This window comes from Pteropus medius, unplaced genomic scaffold (genome assembly GCF_902729225.1).
Source record: "Pteropus medius unplaced genomic scaffold, Ma_sr-lr_union100, whole genome shotgun sequence".
Lineage (NCBI taxonomy): Eukaryota > Metazoa > Chordata > Mammalia > Chiroptera > Pteropodidae > Pteropus > Pteropus medius.
Window position 1 is genome coordinate 23436804 of NW_024349797.1, and position 22061 is coordinate 23458864.

The 22061-nt window shown below is 40.6% G+C and overlaps 1 protein-coding gene, 1 non-coding gene and 1 pseudogene across 12 annotated transcripts in view; 1 reads left to right on the top strand and 2 right to left on the bottom strand.

Annotated features, from left to right (window-relative positions):
* MARK3 (microtubule affinity regulating kinase 3) overlaps positions 1 to 22061 on the top strand; it is an 81802-nt gene continuing 59741 nt past the window's right edge. For 5 of the 11 annotated variants that reach the window (XM_039884303.1, XM_039884309.1, XM_039884304.1 and 2 more), the window contains exons 1-2: positions 405 to 638; positions 17966 to 18157. In XM_039884303.1, coding sequence (XP_039740237.1) covers positions 588 to 638; positions 17966 to 18157 — 243 coding nt within the window. In that variant the 5' untranslated portion in view covers positions 405 to 587. Of the gene's footprint in view, positions 639 to 17965; positions 18158 to 22061 lie in introns of all 11 variants that reach the window. The other 6 variants (XM_039884301.1, XM_039884302.1, XM_039884306.1 and 3 more) reach the window with 2 other exon arrangements.
* Positions 8049 to 8164, bottom strand: LOC120619909 (uncharacterized; annotated as a pseudogene).
* LOC120619958 (5S ribosomal RNA) lies at positions 11005 to 11123 on the bottom strand. Its single transcript, XR_005657683.1, has one exon. It is a non-coding gene; the product is annotated as a 5S ribosomal RNA (ribosomal RNA).

Here is a 22061-nt window from a genome sequence, read left to right on the forward strand (position 1 = left end):
CGTGAGGTTCGGGGGTGCCGGGAGCGGCGTCGGCGGCCGGCAGGCAGAGGCTGAGGCGGAAAGCGAGCCGCAGGGAGAAGAGCAGTCGGGCGCAGGCGCCGCCTCCGCAGCCCCCTCCATGGTCGGCGCCCGCAGCCTGCCGCGGCCTGTCTTGCGCTCCACCTCCCGCACATCCTCCTCCGCCTTCTCGTCAGGGGCCGCCGGCGGCGCTGTGTGGAGGCCCGGGCGCTGAGATCCGCGGCGCGACGGGCGGGGGCGGAGGAGGAGGCGAGGGGGCCCCGGCCCGCGGGGCGCCCTGAGGCGCGGGGACGCCGGCGGGCCGACCCGCAGCCCGCCGCCGGCCCGGCCCCGCCACCGCCGCCCGCGGGGCGCCTCGGCGCGGCCGCCGGGGCCGGGGGAGCATGAGCCCCGGGGCCCGCCGGGGGACGGCCCGGGCCCGGCCCGGGATCTAGACGGCCGTGGGGGAGGGGAGCCGCCCTCCCGCGGCGCCGCTCCAGAACCGCCGGGCGCTCGAGGACGCGGCCGCCGGCCCCAGGGCCGCGCCGTTTCGTTTCGCCCTTGCGTCGTGCAGAGTGAAGTGAAGTAAAATGTCCACGAGGACCCCTTTGCCAACGGTGAATGAACGAGACACTGAGAACGTAAGTACCCCCGGCAGCACGACGGCGGCCTTGCGGTCGGGGTCCCCGGGCCCGGAGCGCCGGGAGGTGGCGGGGGGCGGCCGGGCGGGAAGTGCGTTCGCGGTCGCGCCGGGGTCTTGCTTCCTAACGGGCCTGTAGTCGCCGCCTTTCGGGTCGGGGTCTCGCGGGGCCGGGCCGTCGCGCGGTGGGGCTGTCCGGGTGCGTGCGGATCTCCGCAGGGTTCGGCGCGGGTTCTTACCGGACTCCTGTAGAACTGGCCAGGCGGCTCTTGCGAGGCTGTCAGGTTAAAAACACGTTCGTGGTGGTGCTTAAAAGCCCTTGATGGGGTCGAGTGGACTGTCCTCTACCCCTCGCTCTTTAAAATTGTCTGGAACTAAGTTTAGTGACAGTCACTAAAACTAAATGGCCGCTGAAGTCTTCCTGTGGCCCCCTTAGAAGGAACTCGAGAGCTCGGCCCACGAGAAGTCCACGGAGGAGCCGCTGCGTCTCCCTCCGCGTCTGCACAGGCCGCGTGGGTCAAGCAGTCTGGAAAAGAAGGTGTAGACGATGGTCGCCCTGCCACTGCAGGCCCAGCCGAGGGAATCCCGCTCCGGGCCTAGCCTTCTTCCTTCCTAAGGAGAGGTTGGCGTAGACAAACTCTCAGGCCCCTTCCAGCACTCACATCCTCTGCTTCTATAAAAGGATCCTTTGAATTTGTTCACGGAAACCCTTTTGAAAGGCCAGGAGCAGCATTTTTAGGGAATGACCACTTGCAGTGGAGGTTCCATTGGAAAAGTGTTGACTCTGCCCAAGTGCTTTCTGAATTCTTTAGCACTGGGTTCAGAACTGTTCTAACCTAGCTGCGTTATCTTCTGCAAAACATCTAGAAAATAACTTGTAAAGAAACTTCACTGGCTTTTCATTGTAAGTGTTATGAGGTAATTCCTGGCAAGAAAACGCCATCACTTAGGAAAAGCTTCCTTGCTCTGCCTGTTTCCATGATTTCAAGAACGTCCTGAGACATTGTGAGCCAGTGGTATCAAATGCCTTCATTTTAATCTTCAAAATTCCACTTGTTTGCTGAGTAGCTATCGGTTGATTTAATCTCTTTATATAAACCTTGGTTGGTCTAAAGCATCCCTGTGGTGTATTAATGTACAGTATTTAATACTATTTAACCTGATAAGTAAGGAGTACAGTGGCAGACATTTCTTTACCTGAGATGGATGAGAAAATTACATAAAGAGTGACTAATAGAAAATTGTAGACTGGGTGAGTCAGTGAATTCATTTTCTTATGGACCTTTTGAACCTGTTTCTGACTTGATCAACCTGTTCTTTGAGTACCCTGAGTGGAACAAGCAAAAAAATGAGTTGATTATCTTCGATCATTGACTTTCACTAAGAGAAGCAAAATGAACCAGAGCAGGAGCGCCATACTTTGTAAATAAACTGGTCAAAAATCAGCATAGCAGATTTGTGATAATGAAGGATTTACACCCAGTGGGTCTTTACCTTGTTTTCTGCTGAATTTAATTACGTTGTAATCTTTGTGTATTGTTAGAAGTTACCAACTTTATTCTTTTTTTTTTTGCCAGTTACAGCTGACATTCAGTATTATATTAGTTTCAGGTATACAGTGCAGTGGCCAGACATTCATATAATTTACGAAGTGATCACCCTGACAAGTCCAGCACCCACCCGGCATCACACATAGCCACTACAATATTGACCACATTACCCATGCTGCACTCCACATCCTCTTGAATAATTTAAAGATAATGTAGGGTGTGGAATGTACCTTTATTCTCATGGAATGTATTTAAAATTGAATTTTTGACAGTGTTACAGTCGGAGGTTTGTAGCACATCATGCATTAATTTATCATTCCCTGTTCCATTTTTAACTCAGGTATTGGCACATTCTGGAAGTAGTTGGGTGTCTTTTACAGTACAGTGCCCTTGTGTCAATGTTACATGTCTGGCATATACCATGTTATTTATCTTCCATTACCTAACTGCTAAGTATTAGACTTCCTGCTATTTGAGTGGTGAGGGTACAAGAATGAATGGGAGCTCTCAGTCTGTTGAGCAGCTCCTCTGCTAGAGTCAAATTTATTAAGAGGCCATATAGTCTTTTTATGTGTACAGTTTGATGAATTTTGACAAACGTGTTGTCATGTAACCACCATCACAGTAAAGATATAGAACCTTTCCATTGCCTGTAAAGGTCCTTTGTGACACTTTGCAGTCCTCTTCATTTCCCCAGGCTCTGGCAATCACTGATCTGTTATTTGTCCTTATAGTTTTACCTTTTCATATAATGGAGTCAAAGAATGTATAACTGTGTCTGGCATCTTTCAGTTAGCATAATGCTTTTGAGGTTGATTCATGTTTGTGTGTGTGTCAGTAGTTCATTCCTTTTTATTGCCGAGTAGTTCATTGTTTGGATGTACCACAGTTTTCAAAAATCCATTCACTAGTTGATGGACATTTTGGCCATTATGACTGGAACAGCGTTCTTCTGTTTTGTAAAAAAGACTTTCCATTTTGCTCACCCTAGGAATCTTATTTAAAATTTTTAAATTAAATTTATTGGGGTAACGTTGGCTAATAACATAAATTCCAGGTGTACAACTTTATAAGACAACCTTCCGTCACCATATATCCGACCCCTTTACCCTCTTTGTCCAACAACCACCATTCTGTTGTCTTTATGAGTTTTCGTTTATTCATTTGTTGCCTTTTGTTTTATATCCTACATATGAGTGAAATCATACAGTTCTTGTCCTCCATTGAACTTATTTACTTAGCATAGTACTCTCAAGACCCACTCGTGTTGTCACAAATTTAAATTTTAAATAATCACATATAATTGTGATAAGAATTTTGCTTATAGATCAAGAATAATAAAAGGCAGATAATTCGCTACAAGAATGTTTTCTTCTTAACATACTACTATATTTTCGTTTATTTTCAAATGTGAATATTGACCTTTAGCTGATGGGTATATAAAAGATTTTATAACTCAAAAGTACTAGTCAAACAGTTTGACCCAATGAGCATACTGAGGTTCAGACAGTTGACGGGAGTTGCTTGTGACCACTGACTGCCGAGTAGCAGAACCTCTGCTGGACACCGGTTCTTTCAGCTCAGTTTGCTTTTTTGTGTATCAGGCTGTTTCCCAAAAGCTTACGTTTTAATTATTCAACAGGGAAGTGTAGTTATACCAATAGAGAGTATAATTAAAATAAGATTTAAAAAATTTAAAATGAATAAGTAGAGAGAATTTAGTAAGTTTTTGTCAGTGGTCCTTAACCAGGGATGATTTTGCCCTCCAGTGGACATTTGATGATGTCTAGAGACGTTTTTGATTGTCACCACTGAAGAGAAGTTGCTACTGACCAGGAATGCTGCTAAACATTTTATAGTATACAGGTTAGCATCCCTTTTCCCCCAATAAACAACTCTCTAGACCAGAATGTCAGCAGTGCTGGGGTAGAGAAGCCCTGGTATGTAGTTAGCCAACCCCGCCCCCGTGTACTCAACAGCTCGATGGCTAGTCTTAATTGCGTTGTTCTCTCCCCAAGAAACAAACAAATTCAGTGTATCTTATCATTTTATCTCTAAAGCTTTAGAAGAGATAAAGCTTTTTTTAAAAAAGTAATCATAATCCCTTTATCATTATTTCTTAATATCAAATATCTGTGTTCAAATTTCCTCAGTTGTCTACTTTTTAAACAGTTTATTCACATTAGAATCCATCTTGGGTCCATCTAATACAGCTGGCCAATATGTGAGATAAGAGGGGTTTTTAAGGTCAAGAAAAAGTTTGCATTTTAGTTTGTTCTACAGTTGACTTGTACAGAGCCACAGACAAATCTTGTTTGTATACCGGTACAATTAGAAATGTATTTTTCACTTAAGTTTAAAAGTGTATGACACTTTGTAAGCCTGGGTTATTTGCCAAAGTATAGGAAGCCCCAAGGCTTTGCAATGAACAGCTCTTGGTGTGTGGGCATCATGTACCTGTTTATTACAAGTTAATGCAAACTAGTCCTCAGAATTTATCTCTGCAAAATAGATAAACTGATGTGTTATTGTCCAGCCAGCTATTGGTTATTAGCTTGTTTAAATTTGATTACTTACTGTGTATATGGCACTGTGCCATAGAGAGCGGTCCCCAATCTTAGTGGCACCAGTGCTCCTATGAGAATCTAATGCCTGAGCATCTGAGGTGGAGCTGAGGCAGTGTTGCCAGTGCTGGGGAGCTGCTGCAGATACAGATGAAACTTTGCTCACTCACCCACCACTCATCTCCTGCTGTGTGACCCAGTTTCTAAGAGGTCATGCATTGGTACCGGTCCTCGGCGCTGATTGCTGGACGCTCCCCCGCCACCTTGATTCTACCGTTTGGGCCCCGGAGTTCTCATTTCTGACAAGTTCAGGCGGGTGTAGATGCTGCAGGTCCAAGGACCACACTTTAAGAATCCCTGCCTCAAATTTCAGTGAAGGCGTGCCAAAGAAACTATATTCCTTTAGATCGTATTGTGACTGTGGAAGAGAGATATCCATAGTTAGTAAAATTTTCATGTTCCATGAGTTTTTAAAATTGGTTCTTTGAAGGAAAATGTGGTTATAGAGAATAAAAATAGATAGCACTTATTGATCACTTATTATGCATCAGGCAATAGTACTAAGTACTTTACTATTTCATTTAAAATATGTAATATTTCATTTAATCTGTTAAAACTATATTGAATCCAAGCTATTTGGGCCTTAAAAAAAAAGTTGATCTCTGAAGAATTAATTTTTTATTGAGTCAAAGTATTTGGGAAAATATCTTATAGATTTCAGTTTGAGAGTCATTTTCATTTCTTCTGTATATAAATTAGGTGAAGGTAGAAATTTGCCCTGAGTAGAATATTAGTCATTTGATATTTTATGTAGCGCATGATTATTTACATTGAAATTACTTATAAAAGACGTATACAGTTTAATATAAATTAATGGTACCTGTTATCTTTAATTTTAAAGAGGGTTTTGGATTCTAGATATAGTCACATTTTATCCCTGGAATTTGTTCCCAAGCTGAAGTAAGAGTCACAGAATACAGCCCCTTCTGATCAGCACTGGGAGGAGGAGGACTAAAACAGAAATTCACTTGTCTCAGATCTGTTTTAAAATTTTGTATTAAACCTGAAGAAGAAAACATCTCATCCCTGGGAATCTCCCAGCTTTAATGTCGTCTTACACAAGAATTTAAAGAATGTGCTTGGAGTTGATCTGTCTGCCAACAGTAATAAGGGGTTTGTGCTGACCCACATGCACCTACCTATGTAGTAATTGGAGGGCATTGGAAGAAAAAGACTTTCTGGGGGTGAGTCCACCTTTGTCTCCAAGCTAGAGTTCTTTAGCACTACACCGTAGGCAGCTGAGCCGTGCAGCCGTGCTTGGTCTTATATAATCTTCTGTAGACTACATAAGGCATTATTTCTGTGGGTCATGTGGAATCTTGGCATTCGTAGTTGAAGTTTGAACAAAAGAGCTATTTTGTTCGTATTTCTTGCTAATGGTTAGGCAGTTACTTTTGCGTGGAGGTTAAATATTGTGGGGTTTGTATTATGGACATCTTACTTGAAAATCTGTATTGGTAGAATTTAATATGAAATTTGAATAAGCTGAACCCAGAGGTTTTTATCCTAGAATTTTGTATAGCCCCATTCTTTAGGGAGTCAATATCTTTATGATTTCATTGACTACAATAGTGGATTCTAGAATGAGAATCTTCAAGCAAAGTAGACCTAGAATCATTTCCTAATTCAGCCCTCTACTGTTCTTCATCCAGAAGAATAATTGAAACTGGGCAAGCGGTTTTTGTTGTTGAGGCATTTGAGGTGTTTTGACGACTTTCTGTTCATATACTGTCTCCACCTTCCTTTGTCCCCCTTCGCTTGCCTGGCCTCTGCCCAGCCTAGGCCTGCCTTGGTGTGCCCACATGCTTGTATTAGCTTTACTAGTGAAGCGGACTAAAGGAGTTGAAGTTTTCTTCTCATAAAAGGACGTCGTCATCTAGATTTAAAGATATTCAATGATAAACAACCTTCCACATGCCATGGTAATGTATTCTGATTTTTTTCCCATTTCATTAGTTCAAGTTCTTCACAGGTTATTTCCTGCTTATTCTATAGTTCTACTTAACTGTCGCTATGGAACAAACCACTCTATAACTTAGTAATGTAAAACTACAACTGTTCTATTGTGCTCCCACATTCAGACACGGATGGCTTATCTCTGTTCCACTATGGGACTTCAGTTTGGGCTCTTGAAAGGCTCAGGGGTTGTTGAATAGCTGGGCTGGAAGATCCACGTCCTAGACTGTTTCTTCATTCACATCTGACACCTTGGCAGGTGTAGTTAGAAGGCTGGGTGCAGCTGGGACTCCTGGCCAGAGCTCCTGCGTGGGCCTCTCTAGCACGGAGGCCGCTCTCTGTGTGATTGGATGTCTTCTGGGTGGCTCAGTGTTTCAGCAGACAAGGTGGAAGCTGCCTGCCTCAGAAATCACATAATAACATTTCCGCCATTTTCTCTTGGTTAAAGCAGTCACAGGCACCCAGATTCCAGCAGAAGGGACTTGGGCTTTACCTCATAATAGGAGGTGTGTCAAAGGCTTTGGGGTCATGTTTTCAAACCACTTTATAATCTGACCTAGCATTTTATTTGTGACCTTGGACAAATTATTTACCTTCTTCGTGTCCCAGGTAAAATGGGATTGGTAGTAGCGATGACCTCGTAGGACTGTGTAAGGATAAGGCCTCCATGCTCTGGCCTCCCTTGCCGCTTTGTCCTCACCTCCTACCTCTCCTCACTCACTGCGCTCATAGAGCCAGGCGTCGGCTTTCATGTTTTGAACACACCGGGGACATTCCATTCTCAGGGCCTTGGCATCGGGTCATTTCTCTGAACACTTTTCTTCCTGATATCCACAGGTATCTCACCTTCTCTTTTCAAACATCATCACCTCAGTGAGGCTTACTCTGACCACCCACGGCCCTCCCAGTCACACTTATAAAATACCTGGAACATACTAGCCATTTATTACAGGTGACCAGTAAATAAACATTAGTTGAATTAGTAATTAGATAAGATAATATGGGTAACACATTTAGAACAGTGCTCGACACATAATAAAACGTAAATGGTAGCTTATCACTTACTGTTATTGTCAATGGTCTGTTTACTGGTCTCATCTCTGTTCCTGTGTTCTCAGCCTCTCCCCTCTGTAGTTCATTCCAATGAGATCACCCTTTCTTAAAGGGAGGCTTGATGCAGTCTGGGCTTGGAAGTGACAGATAAAGATGGGAGCCTAAGACTGTGGTGGAAGGAGAGATTTTTTTTTTCTTTTTCTTTCTTTTTTTTTTTTTAATTATTTATGCCTACTGCACCTGGTCTTCTTAGGTGGTCTCCCATCCAAGTACTAACCAAGCCCGACCCTGCTTAGCTTCCAAGATCAGACATCGGGCTTGTTCAGGGTGGCATGGCCATAGACCGTGGACTGTGGCTCTTCTGGGGCGTGAACCCAGGACCTTCTGTGTTTAAAGAAGACATGCTAACCGCTGCACTATGGAACCACGTCCAAGGGAGAGATTCTGAAGACACTTCTGAGCTAGAATGGACAAGAAGTAAAGGAAAAAAAGGGACCAGCAACCAGTGTGAAAGGAGAGATTGAGGTCTGGAGTTACAGGCTTGCATTTGAAACCAGTCATCAGATAGAAGTAACAACCAAGGGCAAGTCAATTCACTCATCCTGTGCTTCATGTTTCTAAAATTTTAATTTTTTTTAAAAATTGAGATGTATTTGATGTGTAACATTTTATTACAGTTGACCCTTGAACAACACGGGTTTGAACTGTGCGGTTCCACTTATATGTGGGGTTTTTTCAGTAAATATTGTAAATGCATTTTCTCTTATGATTTTCTTAACATTTTTTTAGCTTATTTACTGTAAGACTATAGTGTATAATACATATAACATATAAATATGTGTTACTCTACTGTTTACGTTATTGGGAAGGCTTCCAGTCAATAGTAGGTAATTAGTAAAGTCTTTTGGAAGTTAAGAGTTACACCGATTTCTCACTGCGGAGGTGGGGGCAGAGGTGGGGCCAGGCACTCTTAACACCCTGTTGTTCAGGGATCAACTATAGCTTCAGGTGCGCAACGTCATGATTTGATGTTTGTATGTATTGTGAAATGCTCACAGTAAGTGTAGATAATAGGTAACATCCATCGCCACGCATAGTTAGAATTTATTTTCTTGTAGGAGAATTTTAAGATCTTCTCTCATAGCCACTTTCAAATTACAATACAGTATCATTAACTATAGTCCCATTTATCAAAAGAGATTGATACCATCTACTCAGGGTTGTTGTGATTAAAGGAAATAACACCTATAAAGCGCCCAGTCCACTTCACACGATGGGGATTCTGTTAATTTCCTCTTAATACAGTGTTTGTAGTAATATTCTAAAAAACTGGGTACCCTGTAAAGGCTGTAGTATTCTAAGTTCTTGACCCACTTTCTTAGCTCCGTTATTTCTAACCCACTTGCATGAACTGGTCCAGCCAGGCAGTTCTGCTGGGCTATTTGTTCACCCAGCAGTTTCACAGCCGCCGGTTGCCTGGTCCCGTGTACTGAGAACACAGAGATGAGTTGGTTGTTGCCCACAAAGGAGCTTATAGTCAAGTGCTTTAGTGTAGGAATTAACTGAGCTAAGGCTTGGGGACGGAAGGGGATCAAGGCAGAGGGGCAGCCTAGTCAAGAATGTTAAGAAGTTGTCGGCACTCGCGATGTTAAGGAACGAAAGCCGTTTCCCCCCAGTGTTAGTGGCACATGAGATGAGAGAGTTGTGCGAGATGAAACTGTCTAGATCTGCAGATGAAGGGCGGTCTTCCCCCGTCCCCCGAGCTTCCTCAGCTTCTCTTGTGCTAGTATCTTGCTTGAAGTGACCGCCATCTCCCATTAGAACTCTACTACTTATCCTTCAAAGACGCTGTCCTTTCATCTCCAGGACGCCTTTTTTTCTTCATCTCACCCAAATGTGGTCATACTCTCCGAGTGCTTAGAGCTGTGTTATTATTCAGCACAGTAGCCACCAGCCACATATGGCCAGTGAGTACTTGAAATGTGTTAGTCTGAATGAAGATTTTCTGTAAGTATAAAATTTATACCAGATTTCAAAGACAATATGAAAAAAGAATGTAAAATCTTAATCTTTTTATAATATATGTTGGGAATATATTCAGGTAAATAAAATATTATTAAAATTTATTGTTTCTTTTTAGTTTTTAGTTTTTTTATTGTTGCTACTAGAAAATTGAAAATTACACGTGTACTTCACAGTATATCTGTCGGACAGCACCGAGGGCGTTTACTCAAGATTTTCTCATGGGGGCGGGATTGCCCTTTGTTTCAGTTACTCTTCCCCATATTTCCTCCTCAGCTAGGTTATGAGCGACTTACAGGTCTGGCACCATACTTTTCTGTTTTTAATCTCCTTGTAGTACCTGGCACTTAATAGGTGCTTAGAATATAGTTAACCAGTCTAAAGCTACTGAGTCAGTTTTCTGTGGCCACAATTTATTTATTCATTGTGGTTCTGAGGATTAGAGAAGTAAATTATTTTTCAGTATATTTCATTGTTATGATTGTTCACTTACTCTACTAATAAAACATTTTATTAAAAGTGAAACCAATTTGACTAAATTTATGAATATGAATAGTAATAGTAATAGTTTCCCTTTCCTGTGGTTCATATTCTCAGAAACTTTTTTATAAAATCAGCTGCAAAAAGTCATGTTATCTTTGGTCAATATGAGGCCATTCTCTTGTTTTATTTATTCTTGTTAATTCCCATATGTCATTTCCCTTATTCCTCTAAGAGGTTACTGTTCTAACATGTTTAATATGTTGTCATGTATTTATCTGTATGTCTATATGTTTGGTACTTTATGTCAATATAGCGTCTTTCTCGTCTACTCTGTTGCATCTGACTGCTGCATATATCACTGTGGTGGGCATCCATCACACTTAATCTCTGCTCGTCAGGAGTGGACGGACATTCAGGTTGCCCCCCAACTCCCTGCTGCCACAGAAATGCTACAGTGAATATCCTCACGCATGTCCCTTATGGAGGATTTTGGGGGGATGCGGAGCTAGGAGTGGAATTGCTGGGTCACAAGAAGTACCAGATAGTGCCAGGTTGCTCTTGGATGGCTCCCTCAGCCCACACTCCCACCAGCAGTGCCCATGTTTTTGTACCCATGGTTCCTGCCAACATTTAGCATTATCCAGCTTTTTTTTCTTTCTTTTCTTTTCTTTTTTTTTTATGCCTACAGTACCTGGTCTTCCTAGGTGGTCTCCCATCCAGGTACTAATCAGACCCGACCCTGCTTAGCTTCTGAGATCAGATGGGATCGGGCATGTTCAGGGTGGCATGGCTGTAGACTATGCAGCTTTCTAAATTTGCCAGCCTAATAGGTGTAAGTGTGATAACCTCCTTGTTAACTTGACCTAGCTACATAATACACGTCAGCAGCAACGTAACATTTTTATTTTTATTTTTTTGAATATTTTCGATCTGTGATCGGTTGAACCCACAAATAGAAGACTGACTGAGCCAGCTGTCTACTGTAATAAAAGTTATGTGAATGTGGTCTCTCTCTCTCTCTCTCTCTCTCTCTCTCTCTCTCTCTCTCTCACTCAATATCTTATGGTTACTGTACATGCAGACCTCAGAATACTGCAGCTTCCATCCAGACCTCCATAATAAAGCACATACAGCAATAGAGCAAGTCACACACATTTTTTGGTTTCCCAGTGCATATAAAAGTTATGTTTACATGGCACTGTAGTCTATTAAGTGTGCCTTAATTAAAAAATGCTTTATTGCTAAAAATTGTTAACCATCATCTTAACCTTCAGTAAGTTGTAATCTTTTTGCTAGTAGAGGGTCTTGTCTCAGTGTCGACGGCTGCTGACTGATCAGAGTGGTAATTGCTGAAGGTCGAGGTGGTTGTGGCAATTTCTTAAAATTAAGATGAAGTTTGACACATTGACTGACTCTTCCTTCACAAATGATTTCTCTGCAGCATGCAGCGCTGTTTAATAGCATTTTACCCACAGTAGAATTTCTTTCAGAATTGGAGTCAGCTCTCTCAAACCCTGCCACTGCTTTATCAACTAAATTTATTTATTCTAAATCTTTTGTTGTCATTTCAACAGTCTTCACAGCATCTCCACCAGGAGTAGATTCCATCTCACGAGACCACTTTCTTTGCTTATCCATAAGAAGCTCCGTACGCGTTGGTGTTTTACCATGAGATTACAGCAGTTCGGTCACATCGTCATGCTCTAATTCTGGTTCTCTTGCTGTTTCCACCACATCTGTAGTTCCTCCACTGAAGTCTTGAACATGAGGGTTGGAATCAACTTCTTTTAGACTCCTGGTAATGTTGATATTTTGACCTCTTCCCGTGAGTCATGAATGTTCTTAATGGCATCTAGCATGGTGGAGCCTTTCCAGCAGCTTTGCAATTTGCTTTGCCCAGATCCATCACAGGAATCACTATCTATGGCAGCTTTAGCCTTCCAGGATGTTTTTTTAAAATAATAACACTTCAGAGTACAAATTACTATTTGATCCATGGACTGCAGATTGGATGTTGTGTTTGCAGGCATGAAAACAACGTTAATCTCACATCCATCTCCATCAGAGCTCTTGGGTGACCAGGTGGGTTGTCAGTGAGCAGTAATATTTTGAAAGGGTTCTTTTTTCTGAGCAGGAGGTCTCAAAGGGCTTAAAATATTCAGTAAACTATGTTGTAAACAGACGTGCTGTTATCCGTCTTTGTTCTTTCATTTCTAGAGCACAGGCAGAGCACAGGCCCTAGTATTTTTGGAATAGTAAGTGAACATTGTCTTCGACGTAAAGTCACCAGCTGCGTGAGCTCCTAACAGAGTCATCCTGTCCTTTGAAGCTTTGAAGTCAGGCATTGACTTCTCTCTAGCTATGAAAGTTCAAGATGGCATCCTCTTCCAATAGAAGGCTGCTTCATCTACATTGAAAATCTGTTGTTTAGAGTAGCTCCTTTTTAAATGATCTTGGTGATAACTTGCTACAGCTTCTACATCAGCCCTTGCTGCTTCACTTTGCACTTTTACGTTACAGAGATGGCTTCGTTCCTTAGACGTCATGAACCAGCCTTTGCCAACTTCCGACTTTTCTTCTGCAGCCTCCTCACCTTTCAGCCTTCATCGAATTGAAGAGAGTTAGGAACTTGCTCTGGATTGGGTTTGGCATAAAGGGATGTTGTGGCTGGTTCAATCTTTTATCCAGACCAGTGAAACTTCTTCTGTCAGCAGTAAGGCCGTTTCACTTCCGTTCGTGTGTTCACAGGGATCAGAGTTGCGTGAACACAAGCACCATGATCTGCAACGGTTGGTCTGATAACGGAGACAGCTACTTACAAGGCTGGTAGCATAGACAGGGTGGATGCGCTGGACAAAGATGATTCACAACTCGGGCAGAATGACGCGGGGGTGGCGCAGGATTTCATCATGCTACTCAGACTGGTGCACAGTTTAAGACTTATGAATTATTTCTGGAATTTTTCATATAGTATTTTTGGACCACGGGTAACTGAAACTGCAGAAAGTGAAACTGTGGATAAGGGGACTGTGTTAAGAATGGTTATTTTAAATTAAATTTTGTGGTAGGTTACTGCTGGTGTAGAGGAATGTCATAGGTTGATCTTACACCTTGCCAAACACTCTCTTGAGTTCCAGCAGTATTTCTGATTCTGTTGGTTTGTAGGTAGATCATATCATCTACAAATAACGACATTTTTATCTCTTCCGTTTTGATTGTTACATCTTAAAACTTTCTCTTTGCTTAAAGGCACCAGTATTATGTTAAATAATGATAGTGAAAATAGGCAGCTTCATCTTGTTTCTGATCTTAAATGATTCCAGTTTCTCCACTTAATATATTTACTGAAGATTTTCGGTCTGTGATTTTAATCAAATTAAGGAAGTTCATTTCCTAGTTTGCTAAAAGTTTTAAAATCACAGTTGTTCAGTCTTAATCAAATATTTTTTCTCGGTGAATGAAATAATTGCCCAGCTGCTTTCAAAAGCGAAAACTGATTTATTAATATCTCTAAATTACAAAATACTTGAAGAATAGCCTTTTATTGTCACAATTCAGCTGTGTAGATTTTTTTTTACATTTGAACAAACCTGCCCATTATGTAAGGGGGTGGCTGGTTATTTGAAGGATTAGAAAGGATGTATGGGTACACGTCTTGGGTTTTACAAAAGGGACCAAGCTCTGTTCAGGCAGAGTTGAAACAGTGTCAAGTTGTAAACTTTTAAACTTGATTTCTTAAGTAAGTTTTTTAAATTTCAAGTTGGTGCTTTACCAGGTAGATATAAGGGCAAACCTGGAACCATAGTATGTAAATTGTGTGTGTGTGTGTGTGTGTGTGTGTGTGTGTGTGTGTGTGTGTCTGTCTGTCTGTCTGTCTGTCTAAGGTATATTCTCGTTTGTGCCTTCTGGTTATATGATAATTTATCTTCTGTGGCTCTTTATATATGAACAAAATTTTAAAAACTAATACATATAACATAAAATGGAGTGTATTCCTCATCCATTTTCTCATTACTTCTTAACATTAGTATTGCTGTAGCCGTGGCCCCTGTAACAGTGCTTTGGCTGACAGTGACAAAACCTAACAGATGGCTTAACCAAATAGGGGTTTGTTTTTCTCACAAAAGAAATCTAGGCAGCTTCTAGCTTTGGTTCAGTAGTTCAGTAATATTGGACCCGGTGGTTTTTAAAAATATTTTTGTCTTTTCTCTCATTTTCAAGGCATTATAGCTATAGGATAGCTTATACTGCTTCAGCTATTATGGTTGCATTCAAGGCAGGAGAGAGGCGGAAGAGGATGTTACTAGTGTATCTGTCTCTATGAGAAACAAAAAGTTTTCCCAGAACCCTCCTGTAGACTTTGACTAAGGAGAACTGGCCAGAACTAAGCCATATGCTACCTCTAGCTGCAGGGAAGTTCGAGAAAACAAGAATTTAGCTGACCATGTTGCCTCCCCAAACACATCCAGCTTCTCTTGGAATAAAGACGGAAGGAACGAACATTGAGTAGGTAAATACAGTGTTTGTTTAATGCCCTAATATTACCAGGCAGCCTGAATGTTTTGCATTAAAGAGAGGTTTTAGTTTGAAATTGAATGCTTTATGAATTTGTTAATCTCCTGTTTTTGGCTCGATTCTGCCTTGTTTTCAGTAGCAGTGCACGTATTCCAGTTTTTGGGCTGAATGACATGGTATCAGCTCAGTTCCATGGGAGGGAGAAGGATCAGCACTCATTTAATCTATAAGACGTAAATTCAACAACTCTTGAGTACCTGCTGTGTGCTTAGTGCTGCCACAAAATGCTGTGAAGAATTACTACGGAAGAATTATGTAACTATTTTTTGGTCCTCTCTTGTTTACTGGCTCCTTAGGAAAAAAATTCCATGCATGAAGTAATTGACTAATAAGTAATTATTTGTTAAAATGTTTAGTATTCGCATTGCTATGATAAATTAATAGGAGACTTTCTTTAGGGCCACCAGTGGGTACATGGGGAAAAAATGAAGGCCAACTAGAAGCAAAAGGCAATTTAATTTGATTCTGTTTTGAGAGACGTTTTAAAGTTAAACACGTTAGATTTTTAAATTTAAGGACTTTGTGTAAGAAATATCAAACTAAATATACTAAATTTAATCCTGTTGGAATTTAACATATTTCAATCTGTTGTGTGAATTTATAATTTAATGAGGAAAGACAGGTTTCTTCTTTGTATTATGATTGCTTATTTTCGTGAGTATGTGTTGTGTTAGGTGAGGGTATGCTGTGGTAATATATGTGACCAAAATCTTAGTGCTTTAACATGGTTTAAAAAAAACAAACCCTTGTTCACGCAAAGTCTGCCTGAGGACATATTTATTGGCTCCATGAAGACCAATCTTGTCTGGGCTGATTTGGTCCTGTGGCCCTCTGACTTTGAACAGTGGTCAGGATTCAGGAGAGCAGAAGACAGGGCTGGAGGTCAGCACTGGCAGTTAAGTGCTTCAGTATGGAAATGACATGTTACTTTCTCTTGTATCTATCTCATTGGCCAAAGTTAGTCACATTGCTATGCCTACCCGCCAGTGAGGGGAGTGAGTTCCTACAAGGCAGTATGATCTTCCAGGAACTCAGAAGCCCAGGAGCCAATCTGAATGGCCAATAGTATTGTCAACAAGGTAGCTTAATAGAGATAGATACACACAGAGTACCTTGGGAGCCCAAAGGCAAAGATAGTAATTCTGCTGGGATGCAGGAAGTCATGGAAGGCTTCATAAAGATGGTGACAGATGATCCAAACATAAGGAAATGAATAGGGTTTTCTTAGGTTTGAAGAGAAGAAAGAGCTCTCAAACCGAGGGAAACAGAATCATGCTGGAGAATAGTGTACGATATAGCAAGAGAAGAGGAATGGATTAGATCAGAAAGGGCCTCGAATCCATTTAACATGCATCCAGCAACAATGTATTGCACGGCTGCTACCTGCCAGGCACTCTTCCAAGTTCTGAGACTATCTGGTAATGAACAAAACAGACAGAAATCCTCATCCTGCTGAAGGTTACATAGTTGTGATGTAATGCTAAGGAGTTTTTTATAAGTAGATTGGGAGTAAGCAATGGTATGAACTCTGGATGTCCATGAATCTGGAGATTCTTCGAATATTTCCATTTTACATGAAACAAGACAGTTGATTTACACAAAAGTTAATATTTTGTCTATTTAACTGTGCCTCACCCTTGAAAACATAATACATGAAAAGCTGAATTTATAAAACATGTAAATTAGAAAATATATGTTTATATTACAAAAGCTATTTTTAACTAGAATTTTGGATAGTAGTATAATTTTGATGACCATATTTTTATTGCATAAGCATAAAACCACTGGACACATACCTCATGGGAATAGGGACTTTGTTTTATGCACTGCTGCCTTTCCAACACCCAAAACAGTGCCTGGCACATATTTATATAAAATTTATCACGTATTATCACTTGGTAAATATTTGAATGAATGAATAGAAGGAATTCGAAAGTTAGAAAAATTTCTCATAATTTAACCACTTGAACACTACAGTGATTCGTATTTTGATATCACTTAGTCATTCTAATATTTATTAAATATCAGTTATGTGCCAACTACTGTTCTAAGATCTAAGGAACAATAAATTACTGTCCTGTTTTCATTAAACTTAAATCTAGTTTAAAAATAGACATGGTCATTTAAGTTCTTTTAAAACCATACTCCAGCTGATCTACAAAATTTGCATTACAGCAGCACATGTCTTGGGTACAATAGAGTGTATCTGTTTTGTGTAAAGCCTTAGGGTCATAACTTAGTTGTCATTTTAATCTTTTCTTTGATCAACAAGAGAATAATGAAGAGGGCTGAAAGTGTGAGAGAGTAAGTGTGAGGAGCCTTCCCCGAGCGGGAGTTAGCTGCCTTGAAAGGTAGGCAGTGGCGTGTGGCATCCTTGGGGCTCGTGTAGGGAAAGAGGAAGCACTAGGCAACTGGGTACCTGGACATACAGACTTTTACAGGTGTTTGTAACTCTAGTACTTTTATATTTAATATGGTTAGAAGCACATATGATTTATTTTATCTTTATGGAGCATATTGAATATTTTATTCGTCTATTCAACACAGATTTGTCAAGGGCCACACAGTCTGGTTGTTATTTTGAACACATTGTTTTGAATTGTTAGCAGCATAGTGTAGAAGAAATTGGGAATCCAGATTCTGGATTTCTCACTAGTGATGTGGCCGAGCATAAATCACAGAAGCATATTCATCTGGTGATGGTGATGTTTGTTGTGCGTGTTTCACGGGGTGCGGTGTAAGGATCACGTGTGCAGTGCATTTCATAGCATACGAAAGGTTAAGTTCTTCACGACTGTAAGGCAGTCCTGTTGTGCCTATTTTATGTTACAGTTACATATAGAAAATCTCTTTCCGATCAGCAGTTGAACTTCAACACTTGACTTTTTTCTTCTCAGCATTATTTTCCTCATTATACTATGCGGGCAAATTCCTTCAAAGTGTGAGATGCATTAGGATTAAAATTAAAGCATCAATGTTTTGTTTCTTCAACTAGAGGCTCTTAAAACTTGATAGGTACCGCGTGTCCTCTCATTTTCTTACGTTTGTTGTACGTTGCATTGTAGCACACGTCACATGGAGATGGGCGGCAAGAAGTGACCTCTCGTTCTGGGCGCTCTGGGGCTCGGTGTAGAAACTCCATTGCTTCCTGTGCGGACGAACAGCCTCACATCGGAAACTACAGACTGTTGAAAACAATCGGCAAAGGGAATTTCGCAAAAGTGAAATTGGCAAGACACATCCTTACAGGCAGAGAGGTAAATAGAAATTATGCTTAATTTCTATTAATGACACTTGCTCTGTTTAGTTCCACGTGAGAGAGAGAGGAAGAGAATGTATACATTTAGACTTCTTTCTAAACTAATTAAACATTTTTTTAAGAAAAGAAATTTAATAATCGTCTAGGAGTTGTTTGGCTTTTCCATTTCTTTAAATGTTGTAAATATATTGTGAATAATCTTTGCCTTTAAAAATGGTAGTGTTTTGTTCTTTTTTAGTAGCAAATATCTGTCATCATAATAAAAATTGTTTTAAAATTCATGTATGAGCTTATGGTACTTGCAAATCAATAGCGCTGTCTTTTTACCCTCGAGAAATTTTTCATCTTCCCAAATACTTTACTTGTAGCTTATGTTTAATAGGTTATTATGGAGGAAGGCACATGTTTTCCTGGTTTTTGTGTTACTGGCTTTCTGCTCAACCGCAGTGCGTATTTATCAAAAACACTTCCATCAAACCTATCAAATTAATTCCCCCCTCACGTCTGCCTGTGCAGTACAGAACCCGTTTTGCTGCTTCCACGTAGCTTCTTGCATTTAGGTCTTTGTACCTGTTCCTCTGCCTGAAATACTTTTTCACCCTTTTGCGTTGGGATCATTTCCTCTGGGAAGAGGTCGTTGACAGCCTCCCTTTCTCTAGGCATGGGACTCGTGTTAAAATTCCTGATATTTCCCTAGGTAGCTCGTTTGACATTCGTTGGAATGCTTGTTTACCTGCCCGCCTCCTCTACTCTGCACCTTAGGTACTAAGTGTTGTTGAATGAATGTCATGATACTTTTGAAGGAAGCTTTTTAAAGGAGTGCTTTCTCTGTGCTGGAGCCACCTGACACGTGCGCCGAGACGGCGTTTCAGGTGTGCATGGTGCCGATGCCTGCAGCCCACCATGCCTGGGGCCGCTGGAGCGAGACCTGGGCCAGGTATCGCTGCCAGCGGGCTGCCTTTGTGTACTGCAGTGTGCCCACAGCTAGTCTCATTTTCTGTGTGTGCTGGAACCTGAAGGTTGGGAAGCGCTGGTCTACGCTAGGTTGGAATCTTAAGTACAGGCCATAACTATAAATTTGCCTCTTCAAAGTTCATCTCAGCTTTAGTGACAAATCTCTGTTAGGACTTCTTGTTGAGATGCCTAGACCGCTTTTGGAATCAATAAACAGCACGAGCGGGTAGAGCTTTTCTTTTCGTCATTAATCAAAGCTTTTCGAAATAAAGAGCAAAACCTCTGAGTTTGGTTTCCACCAGTCCTGGCGATTGCTGCGCCAGTCTCCTTGTGTGGGCAGAGATGGTGAGTGAGAGTCGGGGGGACGGGCAGACCCTCTCCCCTTTCACTTAACTTACATGTCTGGAGTCTGGCCCACTGTGTAGACAAGTCTAATAGGTTCTTTCTCCAGAAATGCTTGAATCTGACAAGATAATGGCTAAATTTATTTTTTTTCAGGGTTTTTTTTTTAATTGAGCAAAACCATTTTATTCCCTTTTTCCCTATTGTAGATATTACCCAGAATAATGTAAAATGTAAACATAGAAATTTATTATGTAGAAAGTAAAAGTTCCTTGAAATGTCTCTCCTCAAAAAAATCTCCTTCAGCAGTTTGATTCCCAGTTTTTTATAGACATTAACTTCTTGTTTATTTTAACAAAAAGAGATTCACGGGACATAATGGCAATTTTTCTTAGTAATGTACTTGACCATGTCTGGATCTTAGAGCTCATAGATCCGACACATTCTGTTTAATGAACGTTGTCTTTCATTGTGTACTGGTGCCATAGTTTATCCCCTGTTAGGCATTGGGTGGTTTCTGGTTTTTTGTTATTACAAACATCTGCAGTGAACATTCTTTAACATAACTCTCTCTGTGTTCTTGTTAAGAGTGTTTTTGTAGAATAGATCCCTAGCAGTGGGAATCCTGGGTCAAAGGGGATGGATATTTTATTTAACATTGCAATAGGTACTTTTAAATTGGTTTTGAGAAGATGTCATATTACTTTTATTAACCTACCACAACGAATAAGGGTGTCCATTTTTCTACACTGTTGCTAGCACTGTGTGGATTATGTTCGTCTGTCTGATGGACAAAAAATTGTATTTTAAAAAAGCTCTCTTTTTCCTGATAACTACTGAGATTGATGATATTTTCATATATTTTTGTCATTCTTTTAAAAATAATTTCCTGTTTATATAATATCCTTTACCCATTTGCCTTTTTTTTTTCTTTTACAGCTTAGTGACTTAAGCCCTTGATGTGATTCAGACATCATTGCGATCTGTCTGGGTTTCATGTCTTGTTAAGAAAGGTTTATTTTGTCCCAAGATTTTAAAAGCCTTTCTGTATTTCCTTCAGATACTGCTATGGCTCACATTTGGATGTTTGATTCATTTGGTGTATATTTGGGGGATTAATATGAGGTGTAGGGATCTAACGTTTTTCACATGGATAACTGCTTGTCCCAGGATCAGCGGTTCTTTCCTCCTGATTGAAGATAACTGTTTTATCACATTAAATTCCCAGGTCTCCTTTTGTTTCTCTGATTTATTCATTTAGTCTTGTACATATACTGTGGTGTTTTTATCACTGCAGCTTTCGATTGTATATTTTGGTTATTTGAAGTCGGGGGACTCCTTTGCTGATTATTCTTATTTTTCAAAAGTTTCATAGCTCGTTTTGCTGTTTACGCTGCCAGATGAATTTTAGGATCAAGTTTCCATGTTATAAAAACAGTCTTACTGGAATTTTGATTAGAATTAATTGAATTTATAAACTTATTTTGGAGAAGATTTCTATTTTAATGATACTGAATCTTTCTGTCTGGGATTATGAAATGTGTCTCAGTTTTGTTTTCAGGGTTTGTAATTTTCTTCACCTGGGTTTTGCATAATTCTTAAGCTCATTCCAAGGTATTTTATAACTTTTATTGCAATGCGAATGAGATGTTTTTCCTTAGCTGTTGTGAACATGTGGGAAGTATATAACATTTGTGTAGCATCTTGTATCTGAGCACCTTTTGACCTCACTCTCTTGTTGGACACCATTTTAGATTAAGCAAATTTGTATTATTATTTTTTTTAAGTATACATTTTTTTCTTTTGATTTACAGGTCTGTGAATTTTAATACATCTATAGTATAGATTCACATTACTACCACCATAATCAGGATAGAGAAGTCTCACTCCTTCAGAAACTCCCCGTGGTCCCTTTATGGTGGGCTGTTCTCCAGCACGACTTCCCCCAACTACCTGTCTGTCCTTCCCCACAGTTTCATTTCTCGCCTATATAGCTAGTTTGTTCCTTTTTATTGCTGAGTAGTATTTCATTGTAATGGCGGACCATAGTTTGTATCACCTCTCCCGCTGAAGGACATTTGCGTTGTTTCCAGTGTTTGGCAATTATGAATAGAACTGGTAAGCATTCCTGTCCAGGTTTTTTTATGTGAACATAAATTTAATTTCTCTGGGATAGTTAACCCAGGAGTGGAATCGCTGTGTCACATGGTAAAACTAAGTGAATTTTGGTTAGAAAATTGGTTTTATTATAGGTTTATTACAGTATTATAGTTTCAGAAGATAGAAACTTAAAATTTCTAGTCTATTCATTGTATTTTTACCAGTTGGTACTGTTCTCAGCTCAGTAAAAGCTAAGGTCTTTGTTTCTGTCAGCATTCTCTTGACTTTTGATGGGAGTGTGTCTTGCCCAGAGTTACAGGAAGTGGTATTGGTGATTTAGAGACAATTCATGCTGAGTCTGTATAAAATAAAGAGTTACATATTATGTTAAGAGACAGTTTCAAGGGCTATGCTTGGGAGTAAGAACAGAGATGTAGTAGAATGACATCGTGGAAAAAACTCCCTGGAAGAAGAGTGGGAATAATCTCTGTCACGCACTTATGTGA